Source organism: Boleophthalmus pectinirostris, unplaced genomic scaffold (assembly GCF_026225935.1).
Source record: "Boleophthalmus pectinirostris isolate CB_2022bp ecotype Guang Dong unplaced genomic scaffold, ASM2622593v1 HiC_scaffold_3, whole genome shotgun sequence".
Lineage (NCBI taxonomy): Eukaryota > Metazoa > Chordata > Actinopteri > Gobiiformes > Gobiidae > Boleophthalmus > Boleophthalmus pectinirostris.
The window spans coordinates 44,172,670-44,191,750 of NW_026571299.1; the positions used below are offsets into that span (position 1 = coordinate 44,172,670).

The window sequence follows — 19,081 nt, forward strand, 5'->3', positions numbered from 1 at the left end:
ATGTGTGGGACCCCATGTGTGGGACCCCATGTGACTGCCCACAACAGCTGAAGCCTCCAAATGCAAAGCTTCCCTAACGGCGCAAAGATGAGTGACAGGCTATATAGTTAAAAAGATATCTAAATAGTTGTTTGAAGGAAATGAAAGGAAGGAATGCAAAATGCAAATATTTAGTGACTTTTCTAAAAAGAAACACTAAAACCAACCACAGGTATAAAAATTATATTATCATGTTTTATAGGTGTTAAATACCATTACACCTGGTTAGCACTATGGAGTGGTACACCCAGCAAAAGACGTCTACCATCAATCTATTGTAATGTCAGACCACAGGCTCCAGCTCATCATCCGTCAGAGAGACAAACAGACAATAGGAGATGGTGGAGGACTACTGCAGCAGGTGTTTTGACACAGACAGAAACAAGAACAGCTGTGTTTTATTATAGAATAGCTGCTTTCTGAGTGACAGAGTACATATGCTCAGTATATTTCACATTAACAGTTACGGGGTTCTCAAATAGCTGACCGTTTAAGATGCAAGGACAGCTTTGTTGGTTGGTACTAGTGGTTACAACAGAATTATGATGAGGTAAAAACCATGGCATCTGCATATGAAAATGAGTCTATAGAATTGGCACAAGAAAGGGAGATCATTCATATTGGGCAGAAAAGGTAAAGGTCCTAGTGTAATGTCTTTAGGGACATCACTATTACTATTATTATATTTAGCTCAGTTTAAGTCAGATTGGCTTGACCAATTTTGACTTGTGACTGAAGTTTGATTAACAGAGTAGAGCTTTGCTCATTGAGCGCTACACTTATTGTTTTTCAGTCACCTGTGATATTTTTGCTTTGTTTCCCTTTTAAGCAGCAATAGTTGAGACCATGTCCTTGACTGGCTATTCGACCTGTCAATCAAACCCATCTAAACTTGGGAAGACTCAACATTGACCAGACTCATATCTTCATAAAGTAGTAGAATGTGTATTCTGGATCCAAGGCAACCACAGATATTACTTAAGACCACTAAGTGTTAAGAAAAAGGGCGGCAATTGTAGCAACTTTTACAAAGGCAGCATTGCTCAGCTGTTCTAATGTGCAGTGTCTGTGGGAGAATAAAACACAAAATTTACAACATCCTGAGCCTTCTTCCAAATTACATAAAAAGTGATCATCAAAAATTAAATAAATCACATAACAAGATGTTTAAATATATTTTTTCTCGACTTTTATATTTTTAAAAACAAACAAAAAATAACAGATTAAATAAAATTTACAGTAGAGTAGACATATGCAATCATTGTGCACTTTAACTACTTTTTCTGATACGTTCTGCACAGCTGTCAACAAAAACGCAAACACAATGGGGGCGACCGGGGGAGCAGGGAGTTGTGGGAGAGGACAGAGTGAGGTAGAGGAGAGAGGTATGAACAGGGAAGTAGGAAGGAGAAAGGAAGGCCTAAACTTTTCACTCAGGAAAGAAAAACCACTGAATATATAGATTTCTTTTATTCCTTACGTCACTTATATAAATATATTGAATACCCCCTCCCAAGAAAAAAAAAAAATCTGAAAAATATCAGCGCAATACAGAGACCCACAACAGCAGTAAGGCAAACAGAAAGCTTGAGGACGGGGCAGAGAAAGGAGTACATGAGAGGGGCTGAGGAAGTGAGAAAGAGAGGAGGCAGAGTAAAACATGGTCAAGAAGAGACAGGAAAGCAGAGAGAGTGCGCAACTGTGCGTATGAAAGTTTATAAATATAATGTTTTGGGTGACAGCTGAGGGAGGCAGAAAAAGTTGGCTGCATGGAGAGGGCCAGGACGAAGGGCTCTGACTGAGGTGGACTGTCCAGTGTCTTCTGTGCTACGTGACCCTGTTGCCTGTGTGGTGTCTCTATGGGAACGTTGTTGTTGGTGAATGATGGAGGCACACACTCCACGGCAACAGTGAAACACATGCTCACGTGTCTTGTGTGCTCTTCTGCTATAAATACTGAACAAAAATGCTGATTAAAAACAAACTATTCATATTTGGAACCAAACACCAGCCACCTCATGATTCACACCTTCTTCCCTTTTGTACATTTGACACATCAACTCAAGTTTTTTTTTTTTTTCTTTTGTGGTTTTTAGATAGAACACTAAGAGCAGTCCAGTCTTACTCTCGTTCCCACCACTCCATCAAGAGTTCGTCTTTTTCACACTCTCCTGCCCCTCACTGAGAACTGGCTCTCTCCAGAACACGCAGATCATAGTTCTTTTTGGCGGCCCGCAGTTTGAAGTGACTGGCCCCACTGTTGTTAAGTTTGAAGGAAGCACTCTGGGCGGCCATGGTGCTAGGAAACACTGCCACTACAGTGTAGAGGTGAGCCGGGTCGCTCCCATCCATCTTCATCCCCCCAGGTCCAGCAGCGCCTCCTGAAGGCCCCCCTCGACCTCCCTGGGGCTCCTTTAGCCACTGGATCTTGGCACCGCACATGGACAGCTGGTTAAAGAGTTTTTCAGCCTCAGGACGTGAAATTCCCTCTGGCAGGTCTGTCACCTCCAACACACGACTTAACGCTGCTGAAAAACAAACAAATAAAGTACTCAGAATGTGTGAATGAACTAGTTTAGACTGTTACTGTTATCTTCTCATTTGGAAATGTGATGGCTCAGGTAGTGAACGATCATGACAGTTAAGTTCTCAGTTTAAACTGTCACTAGCAAACCAATTGTTTGGCAACTTGGCTTTGTGAGAGTGATAGTGACCTGACAATGTCTTGCTGCAGCTAGGCAGCTACATTTCCATTAGTCTGCCCAAAGGCAGTAGTGGCTACACTGGACTTGATCTGGGTAAAGGAAGGACTTACCCACATCATTTCCAAGGTCTGTTGAAGCAGATTTAAGAGTCTGCTTCTTCCCTCTTGCGCTGTGTTTCATGACTCCTTGGCCCTGTACAGGACGTTACAAGAGTCAGAATAAATACATTATTGAGTCAGACTGTTAGAGGTTTGCTTATTCTGACCTGATGGGAGCTATAGGAGGACTGGCCATGCATTAAAGGTGGAGGACATAGACTATACTGAAGAGGCTGTCCCAGCAACGAATAACGTCCATCACCTGAAAATCACAGAATCAAATAGTTCACTTGAGGTATGGGGAATTGCTCTGAACAGATGCTTCCTGTGTGCAATTCTTTAGTACCTTGTGTGGGTCCTCCAGGACGGGGAAACTGGGATAGTAGTGGGAGTGGCCCCAGACCAGCACAGACGCTGCCAGATGGAGATGGAGTCGGAGACTGTGTGGGAGACGCCAAGGGACTGGTCAGCTGTGTAGTGACCTACACAATAAAAATGACAGGTGGTACAGCAAATCAACTAACATCATGGAAGAAGTTCAGACTCTACTAAATTAATAATATGAAAGAATGGGGAGGGGAGGTATAATGAATGATGCTCATTGCAGGGGGGCCCCCAAACGTTGTTCACAAAACAAGCATATAATGAAAATTTTGATTTTATTTTTTTAATCAGCCTTAAATAAGATATCCGTTTAAATGTATTTATATTATTGGGCCTACATGTATAATTATATATCGTTTAGTGTGTAAATCTAAGTACAGAAACATTACATATTCTATTAAATGTAGTGTAAATGATTATTCTTGTCTCGTGAAAAGGCTCTCATCCCACCACAAAAATGCATCTTAGCATGGTAGGACTGTTCCTTTTCTAGGCCATCTTTGTCATCTAAAGCGGGCTCAACATATTTTGCAGTATTCATTCAGGAGTTTCCTCTGTAAACAGAACATTTTGTGTTTTGTTTACCTGTGGAGTGTTGTCAGGTTTGTAGAGCTCTACTGGTTTGCTAGGCCGCTGCTCTATGCTGTAGTATTTACAGGGATTCCACTGAACCAGAGGAGGATTCTGGGATGGCTGGGGCCCATTAGGGACACTGAGCTGCATAACCATTACCCCAGAACCAGGAGGTGGAACTCCTAAGAAGAAGAAAAAAAAACTACAGCTTATCATTACTGTTATTATTAAGCAAAGACCATTCTGTATCCATGTGGATCTTTTAAGCACAACATATTTAGCAAAATATGCCTTCTATCAATCTTTATGTAACATATGATTAGACCAGCAGTTCAATTTAACAGCCACATCAAATCAATAACATCTGCAGCCTTTTACCATCTAAATAACAGCAAAAATCAAATGTATACCGTCTAAACCAGACTTTGAGAGACTTAAGCATGCATTTCTCTCAGGCAACAGACTTTAAGGCGGCTCTGCTTATGTACAAATCTCTCCATGACCTAGCACCACAGTACATCTTTGTCATGTCAGTGCCATATGAACCATCTTGCCCTCTGAGGACCTCAGGGACCGGCCTCCTACTTTAGTCAGGACTAAACACAGGGAGTAAGAGTTTCAGATTCATGCAGCTAAAACCTGGAACAGTCTTCCTGAAGATGTGAGACAGGCCTCTACTTTGATGCTTTTTAAATCCAGGCTCAAAACAGTTCTGTTTAACTGTGCATCTTCATTCTGCACTCTTTTCTCTCATTTAATGTGTCTTTCTCTTTTTATGATGATTATTTATGTTTTGATTTATTTTGTATTATGATTTTATACTCTGTAAATCCCTTTTAATTGCTTTGTGTACAAAGTGTGCTATACAAATAAACTTGCTTTGCCTTACCTAATTTTGGATAGATGGAAGCCCACTAAGTTGAACTTACAAAATGGAAATGTTTGGAAAATATTTTCAAGCAAAGTGTAGAGTCCCTGAGTGTACCTTGAGCACAACCTTGACTTAAAAGGGTTCAAAAATGTTTTTTTACCTGAATATTGCTGTTGCAACTGTTGAGGATTACATGGGGACGGCGACTGTGTAATCTGATACTGCTCAGAGCTGGGGGGCTGCAGGTAACCCACAGAGGGGCTGAAACAGGATCAAACCAACAGTTTAGAAAATTTCATACAATATAGTAGCGCACAGTATTTTTGTAAATGTTAATTACTGCTGACCATTATTTGGCACAAAAAGTTTGTTTTTGTAAAATAACCCCACCTTATGGATCTCATCTTCAGTGGACATAATTTATTGTTCATAGTGTATTGTAAGCATAGTGGTGCTCTGTACCTTGTGCTGTTCTGCTGCGTGGGTGTGATAACACTGTAGTAAACGGGCATGGGCCCTTGGACAGATTGGCTCACAGGCACCATCACCTGCTGCTGGTACTGCTGCTGTACCACCGGCTGACTCTCATTGGCTACCTGGACCTGGGACAAGGCCAAGGGTCAAATATAGTGTATGTCAGGAACACACTGCCGTCCCTATTACAACCTAGGCATGCCAATATTTTAATAAGTAAATAATTTACATGGTTTCTCCAAAACTACTCTTTTCTTTACAAATATAACCCGCTGCAGAATCAAAACTCATTTCATTACCCCAACTCAAACAAAAAGTTCTACAAATGTCCACTAGATGGAGCTGCTGAATAAGTGGTTCTTACCGGATATGAGGGCATTTGTGGATACTGAACCATGATACTCTGCATTTGTCCAGCCATGGGTGGCCTCTGGGAGTTTAGCAGTCCTGTATTCTGAGGCTGCTGGACCCCCATCATACTCTGGTAGCTTGGCTGCTGGTTGGGCATCATTGATGTGAGACCTGGACATGACAAGAGAAATTCATTGACCACACTGGTGTTCATTATTTATAGAGGCACTGGCTCAGGACTCACATCTCAGGCCAAACAATACACCTGACAAGCACATTCATTCTGCTAGATTTCAATGTAGCATTGAAGAAATTCTCTGAGACTGATACATGCTCTCCTCTCTAAATGGCCTGTTGAACAGAACAATAGCTCGAGCCCACCTGACTGCTGCGTGGGCTGGGCCATGGGCTGTGAGCGCTGGGCAGGGTAGGACACCTGGTGGGACATGGGCTGGGACATGGGCTGGGACATGGGCTGGGACATGGGCTGGGACACTCTGTACTGCTGGCCTGAGCTGGGATACTGCCCCGGAGGGTAGTACGACACCTGGATCTGAACACACATGAAACAACAGCATGACATTTTAGCCAGATTTAATCAAAGAAATACAAATAATTGAAGACGGTTATTGATGAACTAGACCACATATACATTTTCCTACTCCTAAGAAAGAAGCTCCTTGTCAGTTACTTAGAGTTGAATTACCAGTATTATAGAAATACCTCTTAACGAGAACAGATGGCATCATTCATTTCTATGCCATTTCTTTGGCACTACAACTAGTCTGGATGTAGAAGTATTAGAAAACCAGACATCAGAAGGACAAAGAGAGGTAGGATCAATAATCCAGCCTCCGTCCTCATCTGCATATGTGACAACACTCTTGTGAAGCTGCATGACGGTCAGTATTTGTACTCTGTTAAACTATTTACCACCTACACACTGACCAAGCCAATATTCCCCCTGCCTGCCAATACTTTTATACAAGTACAAAAGTCCCTGTAAGAGGGGGGCATGCAGAAAGGTGTGAGTAGTGCAGTCAAACAAGACATTATGACAAGGGAGCTCAAAACAAGATGAAATTAACCTTCCTGAATATTGTTTACCAGCACTCCTGCAAGCTAGAACTCTACAGTTTTATCCATTGAACATTATTACAGTTTAATGCAACAAGATCCCCATTAGTAGTGAAGTCTTAATCACAATTTTTCACTGTGAAAATGTGATGCAAATGTAAATGTAAATAACTGGTTGCAGTTTTTCAATTTTAATAGTAAAGCATAGTACATTTTAAAGACACTGTTCAGATTTTAGTTTATCTGCATATATATTTAATTATTCTGTCATTTCAAACTGGGGAGGAGCGGAAATGTAACTACAAGGTAAAATATAGAAGAGATTCAATGCATTTTAATAAAAGTTATTGTATTAGTGGATCAATATCACATTACACATTGGGGCGGCAGTAGCTCAGTTGGTAGAGCATTCGCCCACTGATCTGAAGGTTGGCGGTTTGAATCCAGCTCTCAACATAAAAAAACCATCACAGGTTGAGTGGTCAGATCCACTGACCCACAGGTTGGCTGGTGTGATTCCAGCTCCCACAGATGAATGCTGCCGTTGTGTCCTTGGGCAAGACACTTAACCCACTTTGCCCAGTGTCTGCGTACACTGGTGTATGAATGTGTGTGTGAATGGGTGAGTGGTTCCTTGTTGTAAAGCGCTTTGAGTGCCTTGAAGGTGGAAAAGCGCTATAGAAAAATGTGACCATTTACCATTACTAATACTTGCCATGTTAAATGTATTTCTTTCTAAAACCCAAAATCTAATCAAAATCAAAGAAGTCAGCTTGATCAATCATAAAAAAATAAAAATAAAAAAAATTCAAGAAATGATTTTATGTAGTCCATGCCATAACCAATCCGGCAAGGTTAAGGCTCAATAATACGGAAGGTAGTACCTGCTGGGGTGGCGGAGGAGCCATGTATCCCTGTGGTGGGGGAGGTGCTTGTATGACTGGCTGTGATGGGGGCGGTGGTGGTGGAGGAGGGTGGGGGTGTCCTGTGGCAGGTTGGTATCCAGATGGAGGCGGTAAAGGCTGCCCCGTTGTGGCCATGATGTAGCTGGTCTGGGGTGGGGGGTGCCCAGTGAGCACTGTGGGAGGGGCCTGGTAAATCTGGGGAGGCTCCGGGTTTTCACTGGAGCCCTGCCGACTCAGAGTCATCTGACTGAACTGAGGTGGCAGTTCATCACCCTGTCCAGAGAGAAACTACTGTTAGGTTCAATATATAAACTTAAAATTATGAAGTTCTGACATATTGAATTAAGGCTGCGAAATCATGATAAACAACTGCTTTTCTGATACCACTTTGAAATTATGCCAAATAAAATTACATTGAATAAACTGAATTAGAATTTAAATGAACTGATTGAATTTTAAAAGCACATTTTTCCAGACAGTGTGATCTTGTGTGGGTGCAAAAATGGTTTTGGGATAATAATTTTTATACACTGTGAAAACAAAAAGGTGAAAGTAATACTTGTCATGTGTTACTTGTGGACTAGTGTGTTAATGGGGAGAAATGCTGTTGAGAAAAATGAAGTGAAGATGAAGTGTCAGACCACAGTACCATTGTGTACTGCTGTGGAGGAGAGACTGGCAGGAGAACCTGGGGGCAGGAAGGACTGGAGAAGGAGACAGGCTGAGAGGGCTGCAGAGTAGCCTACACCAGAGACAGGGAGCAGAGGACAGAGCACAGCCGTGAACACATCACAGACAGGAAACGGTTAAAACAGGAGTAAGGGGGTTAAGCTGATGGAGTTTATTCATTTGAAATTAAATATGATATACTGGATGCAATAACACCATCAATTTTAGAGATTTCCCTGAACAAATCCCTTCACAATTTCTTTCATACAACATGAGAACAAAAGCTAAGGCGGCTCTTACCTGAGCGATCATGTGGTTGCTCAGTGGGTGCTGCGGAGGAGTGGGCAGCAGGGCAGTCTGAGGTGGCGCCTGGGGCTGCTGCTGTGGGGGCTGGGGTGGGCATGGCAGTAGGCTACGGCTGGACTGAGAGACTGTGGGTGGGGGACACACATCAGGACTGACTAGAGGCAGGCCTAGTGATGGCAAGGACACATGATGGATGTAGGGAAACAATTCACATGTTACATTTCACTTTCAGCTACTGCTGCCAAGACACTTCTTACTCATAGCTGCATTATCACTAGAGGGTGAACTTTGGTTAAAACAGTCCTGTCTTCTGTCCGGCCCTTCAGTCAAACTTTAGGACCCTATGTGGCCCGTGAGCCAGAAAGTTTGCCCACCTCTGGTCTATCTGCATCTCCAAAGCTCAAAATGCTTTGGCATGCACTGGCAGTTTTAAAGTTAACAGCTACTTTTTACCTTTTGTTCAGTAGGGATAGGCAGTTCTAGCGCTGAAATTACTCAAATGATTCTAGTGGAGTTTAACAACACAGTGGAGCATTTCCTGTATTACCACATGTCATCACAAGGTGGAATAAAGTGTTTTCTGTTTGAGAGAAGAACTAAAATAAATACACAGGCTTTGTGTGTTAAACATAGTCAATGAAATAAAACACAACTCCAGGTATGTATTAAACAGGAAACATCATCATAACATAGGTCAGAAAATAGCATAATATGGGCCCTTTAACAAAAATGTATAAAAATAATAGCAGCACTCACCAGATCTGGAGCCTTTACAGCTTCCTTGGGAGCCCTTGTTGCTACCCAGACTGTCCCCTCTGGTCAGGATGGAGATGCCGGAGAAGCTGCTGGCTTTGGTGACAGGGGGTCGTAGAGTGCGGTTGGAGCTGTCCGAGTCGGTGCTGCTCCAGGGCCGAGGTTCCAGGCACTTCATGTCGCTGTCCGTGCTGCTCTGGCGACTGCTGGACGCCCTGCTCGAGCTCTCGCGGTTCCCCCTGAGAGACAACACAATGGATAAAGACAACTGAAGAAGAAATAGAAGGATTTTACTGTGTACAAGAGTAGAAAAAGTAGTTGGAAGTCAGAGTGAAGTTACAGACAGGTGTTGAAGACATAGCAAGAGTGCCATGAGGTTATGATTAAAAAATACGAGATGAATTATGAACACAGAACAAAGTGGAACGCATGAAACAAATGATGTGACCAGAAAGGAAAAGCACAATAAGGGGTCATTGACAAACTTATGAAGCATTCAACGCAGACGCATACAAACTGGTTTACACATCAGGCAAAAATGCACTGTAAACTGTACAATATTTATTTTGGTTTAAACACATACTACACAATCACACCTAGAGAAAACAGATACTGACCCATTCATAGGACAAAAATCACACATGCGGAGGAACAACGTCAGAATGCATGGTAGTAATACAGTGAGTGAATAGCACAAAATGACATAATGACAACAATGGATGGAGACAACATTCACACAACAAAAAGGCTTTTACATTGGAATACTGTAACTGAAAACGCATGCTTTTACGATGAGATGTGAGACTGTCCAGAGAAACAGACAAAACGTATAGATGTACATAGGCGCTCAGTTCTTAGGGCAAAATGTACATCGACACTCACACCCACTTTCTACAAAAGAACCACTTGCTACCACGTGTTCACCACTACGGTCTGTCAACTATGTGGCTGTATACACACTCATTGTGGCGTGTTGTGGTGCACCCCCCAAAGGATAGCTGCCGAGAAAACCAACAGTCACACACCACTTTGACAAACCCTGGCTGTTCCAGTCAGGACAATGTTAACAAAAACTATGGGCTTAATAGAAAAAAATATCTTTAAAAAGTTATGTATTACAGAAAATGGATTCTTGTGAGCTTTCAGCCATGTTATAATGCTGTTACCTGCTCAAAAACGTACTCTGAGTGTTTTGTTTCATTCACACGTGTTTGAGTAATCTTGGATTATTAGGCTGTCTGCAGCCACAAAACTCAAAATGCTTTGTTCTGTTTTCAAGTTAACAGCTACTTTTTACCATTTGTTTAGTAGAGACTGGCAATTCCAGAGCTAAAATTATCCAAATGATTGTGAAAGTTTAAGAAGTTTTTAAAACACAGTGGAGCACTTATTGTTGCACTTATCACATGACATCGCAAGTTGGAACAGATAGAGAGAAAACTCATCTTAAACATGCATGTTTTAACATGTGTAGATGAAACTAAAGACTAGTATGTTTTTGAAAAAGAATTATTTTTTTATTATTTTACATTATAACACAGATCTGAAAATACTTTCATATGAGCCCTTTAAGATGCAAAGAAGTCATCATTCGGAAAAGGGACAGAAAAAGCAAAAGCGATAAAATACACGTATGCATCATCACAGTGATTTGACTGATGAGAAAAGGGGATCCAGTGAGCAATTTACAACTCAAGGTGTAGTAGGTGGTATTTGAAGGTGGCTTAGGCTGATAAATATTTCATAGAAACTGTAATTAAGGGAGCATCTATTTTGAGTCCTCCTTTCTGAGCACGACCTATTTTAAGGGAGGGGTGGGTGCGCACTTGTTTGCTCGGTCTGCAGACAAGAAATGAGAGTGGCTTCATCAGCAGGAGAGAGGGAGGAGGGACTGCGGCTGGTCACATGGTCCGCCTCCCGTCGCTCCTGACAACACTCGGGCTCCTCACGTGCACAGATGCACAGAGACACATGGAGGGGTTCATTTGCTGCTTTTAGATATACTGTGCTTATTTTGAGCCTGTCTTCTGCGTCCCCTTTTACGCAGCATTGTGCAGTAAAATTATGGGGGAAACAAAAATAGAAAATTATACTTGTAGTTCTAGTTTTGAATGTAGATGGTATTTCAGGTATATTTGAAAACACAAGGCTTAGCCAGGCTCAGGGAGGCACTTTCCAAAATATTATACGGTTATGGCAAGTGTAATGAAAATTTGCTTCATGAAAATAAGATTGAACATCATTTAAAACAATCAACGTTAAATCAAGCCAGGTTACAAGCCTTGTTTTGGCCCATTGTTTTGTTTCAGTTCAGCCTTGAGTTTTCATCAGTGAATTAACAAAGTCAGACTCAGTGAATATAATCCAACCTTTACTTATTACCATCCAATAATCATGGTGTTTCAGCTAGGGATGCAAAGATACAATATTGGATATGGGTGCAAATATTGAAATTTTTGATGGTTCAGATATCCGTTCAGTCGATATCTCAGTTTGGTCTACAAATTGGTGTAATAAGACAATTTACTGACCAGTGTTTTTTAAGCTATTCTCTAGTTACATTAAATGCTAAAAACAGTTGTAAAACACATTTATGTCATATTTATGCACAAATCATTAGTGTTCAAAGAAAATATTATTTTCAGTCTCTGCACTGGTATCGGCTGATGTTGGATAGCCAAAGTATCGACGTTGGTATCAAAACAGAAAAAGCTGGATTGGTGTGTCACTAGTTTCAACATTACTGTTTGCCAATGCAAAATGTTCGAATGTTTTAATCACTTGTATTTGGCCAACGTGTAACTCATGTTTCACATCCTGCAGCAGCACGTTTTATTAGAACATTTGGCCTAGATCACATAATACACATGTGAATGAAAAATATTTTGTTTTCTTTTAGTTACGATTAGGTCAATATTGGTGAGAATCACCTAATCACGTTTCCAGTCACTTCAAATTGTAGCTCTAAATACGGATATAGTGATGGCATGCCTAGTTGTTCAGTACAACTTCTGTTGATCTGACCAGTTCTCTAGACCAATAATATACTGCACATTTATTCAACACATTTGTTCAACTTTGAGGTAACCAACAGTGTTTGAGAAATCTCTCAATAATTTAGGAGTGTATTTTAGAAATGATCAGTAATATAGTAAATGCAATGTTATTTGCAGTAAGTAAACAAGTGACATGCTAACATAAACTGCAATCCAAAACAAAACAGGTTACTGTGGAAACAATGCAGTTACTTCATACAAAATGCTGACAGTGGATGGGTGGAAAAGGTAAGTAGGTCAGTCCTCTGTGAAACCACAAAGCAGCCATGCATGGGCCATAGAAAGCCCCACAGTGCAGTGCTGAAAGAGCCATCCATCAGCCCACTACGCCAAGCAGAGAAATACCACCACAAGTCACCACTACCACCACCAAACCACTGGAGAGGATGGCCATGGCAACACACATGCCAGCAGCAGTGCCCCAGTACCTAAAGATCTGCCTCCTCTTTTGAGAGCTAGAGCAGTAGCCCTCTGTGGAGAGTCTGTTGGGTTAACATTCAAAAACAAGGCTAGTGTTATTGGATTGTATTTGAGAACAGGAAATGGAGAGGAAATAACGCAAGGAGGTGGAATAGTGCATATTGTGGACAAATTAAAAAAGGCAAACATGGCAGAAAGTTGGTCTGCTGAAAAGCTGACCACACTTCTCCTTCCACTATCTCACAGAACTAGGTCTTAGTCTTTCATCTTCTGTGTCAGTACCAGGATGTTTGGGCAAGGAGAGAAAAGCTACTTTACTGCTGAAAAGAGTTGAAACAAACTATCATACACAATAACACACCTTGGCCTTGGGATACATCTCAAAGTATGTACTACAGAATATGAAACTTGTGTCACAGAATTATTGTAAGTAACGATGATCTTACCTGTTGTCATTTATGTATCCGTTCTGAGAGGACTGCAGAAAGAAGGAAACCTACATATTATTAAATATGTTCTTAAAACATCCTATACTTTGGCTACTAATTTATCATCTGTTTAGTGATCAATGAAATAAACAACCTGCCTGATGGCGTATTCATTGTGAAAACAAAAACAAGTCTCTAGTTTCATGTGCATTTATTTATTTATTTTTTTTATTTACTCACATTATTTGCCCAGTAATAAATCATAAAATGTGTGAATATTACTACCTATACATATCACCACAGGCCAACCATGGCAAAAAACTTACTTCTCGGGCAAAGATCCGGTCTCGTACCCGCTGATACTCCTCTTCTCTCTCCTCAATAGATTTGCTTCGCCGCCCGTCCTGCAGTGGCACACGAATCTAATATCGAAAAACAAAAATAAAAATACTTGAGTAAACCAAATGTCAAATCTACTCCCCACCCAGTCCCACCTAAATGTGATACTGTAAAAACAAGATAAAAAATGTAGCTTCAGACTTATTCCCATCAAGATACTTGAGTATCTGTGGAGAATTGGTAACCTAGTTACGAAAGCAGGCCCTATTACACCTCTATTCCACTAGGGGGTGTGAATGCTATTATGTAGGGGTTTGCACTTTCTAGTTAATGCACAATGTTATGAACAACCAAGATGGGCAGGGGGGAAAGTTGCACCTGGACTAGAACACTGAATTAAAAAAAAAAGTGTAGCTAAATGACTTCAGTGTTAACATGGAGACAAAATAACAGGGGCTTATGTTACATAAGCGGCTCATTATTTTACATTTTGTTCATTTATGAATGATTTCAACAGTCCAGTTAAAGGACATTGAGGGTAGGTGCAAACTTTTACAAAATTTTCTCTTATCACTCAAGCCTCAAATGTAGAACAATAAAGGTTTACTCAAACATGTACAAATCTTTCAAAATACTAACCAAACGTAATGCCAATGCTAAGTCAATGAAGAAGGCACACAGTTATAATGTAGTTAAACATTTATAAATGCTGATTTAAGGATTTTGATCTGGAACTTGATCACATGCGTCAAATTTCGGCATAAGTTCAGATTTTCAACAGCAGAAACGTTGGACTAACATAAACACATGTTCCCCTGTACACTTTGCATGTAAACTCAACACCCCTGACACTGAGCTTCTGAATGCAGCATAAAACTGAACTGTACAAAGCATCCATCCATCCATTTTCTTCTGCTTATCCGGGGCCGGGTCATAGGGGCAGCAGTCTAAACAGGGACTCCCAAACTTCCTTCACCCCAGACACGACTTCCAGCTCCCCCGGCGGGACCCCAAGGCGTTCCCAGGCCAGCTGAGAGACATAGTCCCTCCAGCGTGTCCTGGGTCTTCCCCGGGGCCTCCTCCCGGTGGGACATCCCCGGAACACCCCCCGAAGTAGGCGCCCAGGAAGCATCTGGAACAGATGCATGAGCAACCTCAGCTCCTCCTCTTGACGTGGAGGAGCAGCAGCTCTACTCCGAGCTCTTCCCATGTGACTGAGTTCCTCACCCTATCTCTAAGGGAGCACCCAGCCACACTGTGGAGGAAAATCATTTCAACCGCTTGTATCCGCAATCTTGTCCTTTCGGTCATTACCCAGAGCTCATGACCATAGGTGAGAGTAGAAACAAAGACTGACCGGTAAATCAAGAGCTTCGCCTTTTGACTCGGCTCCCTCTTCCCCACAACGGTCTGATACAACAAATGCATCCCTGCCAATGCTGCACCGCCTGTCAATCTCACGCTCGGTCCTACCCTCACTCGTGAACATGACCCCGAGATACTTGAACTCCTCCACTTGAGGCAGGGACTCTCCACCCACCCAGACAGGGCAAGCCACCTTTTTCCGGTCAAGAATCATGGTCTCAGACTTTGAAGAGCTGATCCTCATCCCAGCCACTTCAAACTCAGCTGCAAACCGCCCCAGTGCACGTTGCAGGTCCTGGCCTTATGAAGCCAACAAGACAACATCATCTGTGAACAGCAGAGATGAGATCCTGTGGTCTCCAAACCGGACCCCCTCCAGCTCTTGACTGCCCCTAGAAATTCTGTGGGAGGGGAGGCTGAGGAGTGGGATTCCCCTGTGGTTGGAACACACCCTCCAGTCCCCTTTCTTATACAGAGGGACAAAGTACAAAGCACTGGCAGGTTAAAATCTGCCCTAATGCCTTCAGAGGAAATGAGGCTACAATTCCATTAGACCTGGAAGAGGATGCCAAAGCACAGTTAATAACAAACATCACTTAAATAGCCTCCTTGGCCCATAGTTGCCGTAGTTACATGTACCCTGGTACAAACCCAGGATCTTATTTATAATGTGTGCGCATGTACAAAATTATTGTGTACGATCCTGTGCAAACTCTGAACCTTGCATGTGATGAGGTGAGGCAGATGCTCATTTAAGTGTCTGCCTCTCCTCTTTGCCCCGTATGCATCACTCATTACACACCGCCACACATCCAAATATGCATCAATTTGATTGGAAGGTAATACAGAATTTTTTTGTTGTTGTTTTTGTTTTCTTTGTTTCCTCTCCTCTCTATGTACAGGCAAGTACAACACCAATGACCACAGGTTTTATGGTTTTTTTTAATATTTGCTACATGAGAGTAAATTGTGTTAATACTCACACACACTTGTGGGTGCATTAATGACCACAAACCTGATTATCATCTTTGTCCATGCTGGCATCATCTCTTTTAAGAATAAATTTCTTTTGGAAATCCATATTACGTTCATCCTTAATGTGTTCAGAAAATCTCTGTTCAGGGCTGCGGAAATACAAAGACAAGATTAGGAGTTTTGTTTTGTTACAACACAATGTTTGTGCACTTCCTTACCAAGTGTGCTTGATTTGCATAAATTGGCTGGCTTATGATATTGTTTGTCATTTAGCCTTTACATTTTCAAATTAGATTGATTTTTAAAATGTATCAACCTAATATGCAGTAAATTGTTGTATCTAATAGATTTTTCATCAAACTATGGACACTCATGATTTCCGTATATAGACTAAAGTCACACAAACTCACATTCTTGTGTTGCTGGTCTTGTTGATGATGACTGCTTTTCCCGTTTGATCCACATTATGGTCCATTCCGAAGTAAGCAGCCACACGATGCAGCAACATGCGGTGATATGAAGTCATCTGAGGAAACTTCTTATACTGGTTACTGTAAAAGTATAGGCAGCAGCAAATAAAATCATAATGACATGATATTCTTTGTTATTTAGTTTACACTTATGACACAAAGATTACATGATTTATTTTGTTCCATTAAAATTCCTATATTGATCTAAGACGACTTAATAATAGAAATAGGTTGGCGAAATTCCAGTTGAACTGATCTGTGTCTGCCCCTTATATTTGAAGAGCTAATTAGTGGACAACAGGACAATAAAGACCATTACATCTCCTTTTATTAAACATTTGATCTATCGCTTATCGCTGTATAGTAGACGTGCCAAAGCTGAACTTGGTGTAACTATAACATTACATACTAATAGTGAACCTATTTAGAGCTCATTACAACCATGAACTATAAATATGAAGTTGGGAATGTGGTTGTCCTATATTTAAGTACAAGGATTGGCTTTGAAGAATGGTCTTACTTGTCGTCATTAATAAACTCCAGGATATCTTGTTCTAGTTTGAGCAGCATCATTCGATCCCTGTAGAGGTCAAAGGGGGGCAGAGAGGAAAAAGGGTCACTCAATGAGCACAGAGTAACGTGACTATGTAGTCAAATAAATATCTAAATCAGTTTAGAAACTAATTTATTAGTGGTTAGCTGGTTTAAGTACTTAAATGTATTTCTACCAGCCATCATTACGTTAAATGTGACAATAAATTAAACCACATACCTGGGATTGTTTTTCAGTGTGTTGACCAAAAACTCATGAACATCGATGCCTGTAGAGTCTGTGTATTCCTGACTGGAATCTAAATTAACAAAGGACAGAATTTTGTATTATAAAGCTGTTGGAAAAAAGAAAACACTTTGTCATTTTGTTAAATTGAAACAACACAGTCCGTATTGCACCCATAGCTCCCAAAATGGCACCCATCACAGAAGCCGCAGCAGCATGCCAGGATGTTCATGGAGGATCAACATAACAGAGCAGATTACAGAGAGGTCCATCCCTCTCTGCATCTCCCACACACACTCTTCAGGGATCATTTTCCACTATTTTCCACAACACTAGACAGTCGGACAAGCCATTTCATTTTATGCTACTCTAGGTCTAATGACGCTTTGGGGCCACTGCAGCTAAGGGGCCATGGGTAATTTAAGAAGACATAGGATCCCCATTTCCTTTATTAGAATATTCTTGTCAAACCCTTGACACAAGCCAGTCCTAATCATGACACACTATACAAAAGTTGCTGTGTCAAAGGATCAAGGTTTTTTCGAAAATGGCAGCAAATGGGCTAAATGATGACTGTATTTTAGTGTAGGGCTACTGTAATGGTGTCATAATTTTGTCTGGAAAAAAAAAAAAAACAACTACACAATGATTGTCTCAACTCTTAATTGGGCCAATTAGTGTTAACTTGTTTGTTACAGCCAAATAAAAAGTATGAGAGCATCTCAGGTCGTTTTCACACAGCCATTAGTTAGGGCGACATAAAAGGGCATTCGCCCCGAGAGCGGTGCCAACCCAACAGTTACATTCTGATTTGCATTAAAAGCCTCCTTCGAGAGCACTAGAAACAGGAAGTCTGAAAGCAAGGTTGTTGCACACAGTGGTCGGTCAACAGAGCACATTATCATGTGTGAAAATGACCTTAGTTCTGATTTTTAATGAAGTGTGTCTTTTTTATATTACTGTTATGTTATACCGTTAACAATATAACTGAGTGCATTTATGTGTTCAAAGCATTGGATTCAAACATACCACGTGATAACATCTTTCGTGGAGCTTTATCCTTCTTCTCCTTTTCTTCATTTTCATATTCATCCTTGGATGACTTCTCTTCCTCTTTGTCTGAAGGACAGCTGATGTGTAATTGAATAATATCCTAAGATCACAACACAACAATGCAATCAATTAAAAGATTAAAATGTATTTTGATTTGCTTTTTAAAGTTATTAAAAGGTAAAAAAAAAAATTACCGATTCTGGAGGTCCATCAGAAAACGGACCAGAGGATTCCTCACAGACTGCAAGGCTTCGTACCAGTTTCACTTTGGCATTAGACTGGAACAAAGTGAAATTCATAACATAACTTTGGTATACCTTAAAAAGTGCTTAACTTTTTCATAGATAAAAGCCCTTAAGAGTATGTCTGACAAACCCTATGCTATCTAGCTCTAATCAGTGACTGAGTTATGGGCGGGATCATATCATGAAATCTTCCAGCCCTTCGCGAATACCCTGTAATAGCATGATGTAAGCGAGACCGCAGCGACGAAAACCGCACTGTACACCTCTATTTGGACGCATTAGGGGCGTCTGGAAGAAGGAGAACAAAGAGAAAGACTCGTGAACCGGAGCTCGCAGCCGGGTCGGAGTACAAAGCCCGCAGAAGCTCAGAGTCCACAGCTGGTGGACGCTCAAACACGTTGCATGTCACGTTGCATCTCACGTCGTCAGAAAAAAGTGAAAAGACGCCAAACGTAAAGAAACGCTCACGGTGGACTTTTTCAGTGAGCAACAGACTTTTACAATAAAAAAATAATAATAATAAAATCTGCATTAGTGGCATTAAAATAATTGTCGGCAATAATGAATTAATTAGTTAATGCAAAATTAACGCGTTAAAGTGTCGTGTGTGTGTGTGTGTGTGTATATATATATATATGTGCATATATATATATATATATTATATATATATATATATATATATATATATACACACACACATTACAATGAAAAAATAATAACACTTCTTAAGAATCAGAAGACACATTA

The 19,081-nt window shown here is 41.0% G+C and overlaps 1 protein-coding gene across 9 annotated transcripts in view; it reads right to left on the reverse strand.

Moving 5' to 3' along the window:
• Nucleotides 1–1,205: 1,205 nt before the first annotated feature.
• Nucleotides 1,206–19,081, reverse strand: part of LOC110154544 (R3H domain-containing protein 2) — a 42,753-nt gene continuing 24,877 nt past the window's right edge. For 2 of the 9 annotated variants that reach the window (XM_055160505.1, XM_055160506.1), the window contains 21 exons: nucleotides 18,284–18,367; nucleotides 18,066–18,189; nucleotides 17,031–17,109; nucleotides 16,779–16,838; nucleotides 16,199–16,339; nucleotides 15,829–15,937; nucleotides 13,436–13,531; nucleotides 13,128–13,177; nucleotides 9,209–9,444; nucleotides 8,447–8,619; nucleotides 8,127–8,219; nucleotides 7,457–7,750; nucleotides 5,877–6,048; nucleotides 5,509–5,666; nucleotides 5,133–5,272; nucleotides 4,831–4,931; nucleotides 3,812–3,981; nucleotides 3,189–3,324; nucleotides 3,010–3,104; nucleotides 2,855–2,936; nucleotides 1,206–2,567 (listed from right to left, as the gene is read on the reverse strand). In XM_055160505.1, coding sequence (XP_055016480.1) covers nucleotides 2,218–2,567; nucleotides 2,855–2,936; nucleotides 3,010–3,104; nucleotides 3,189–3,324; nucleotides 3,812–3,981; nucleotides 4,831–4,931; nucleotides 5,133–5,272; nucleotides 5,509–5,666; nucleotides 5,877–6,048; nucleotides 7,457–7,750; nucleotides 8,127–8,219; nucleotides 8,447–8,619; nucleotides 9,209–9,444; nucleotides 13,128–13,177; nucleotides 13,436–13,531; nucleotides 15,829–15,937; nucleotides 16,199–16,339; nucleotides 16,779–16,838; nucleotides 17,031–17,109; nucleotides 18,066–18,189; nucleotides 18,284–18,367 — 2,943 coding nt within the window. In that variant the 3' untranslated portion in view covers nucleotides 1,206–2,217. The remainder of the gene's footprint in view (nucleotides 2,568–2,854; nucleotides 2,937–3,009; nucleotides 3,105–3,188; nucleotides 3,325–3,811; nucleotides 3,982–4,830; nucleotides 4,932–5,132; nucleotides 5,273–5,508; nucleotides 5,667–5,876; nucleotides 6,049–7,456; nucleotides 7,751–8,126; nucleotides 8,220–8,446; nucleotides 8,620–9,208; nucleotides 9,445–13,127; nucleotides 13,178–13,435; nucleotides 13,532–15,828; nucleotides 15,938–16,198; nucleotides 16,340–16,778; nucleotides 16,839–17,030; nucleotides 17,110–18,065; nucleotides 18,190–18,283; nucleotides 18,368–19,081) is intronic. The other 7 variants (XM_055160512.1, XM_055160508.1, XM_055160509.1 and 4 more) reach the window with 7 other exon arrangements.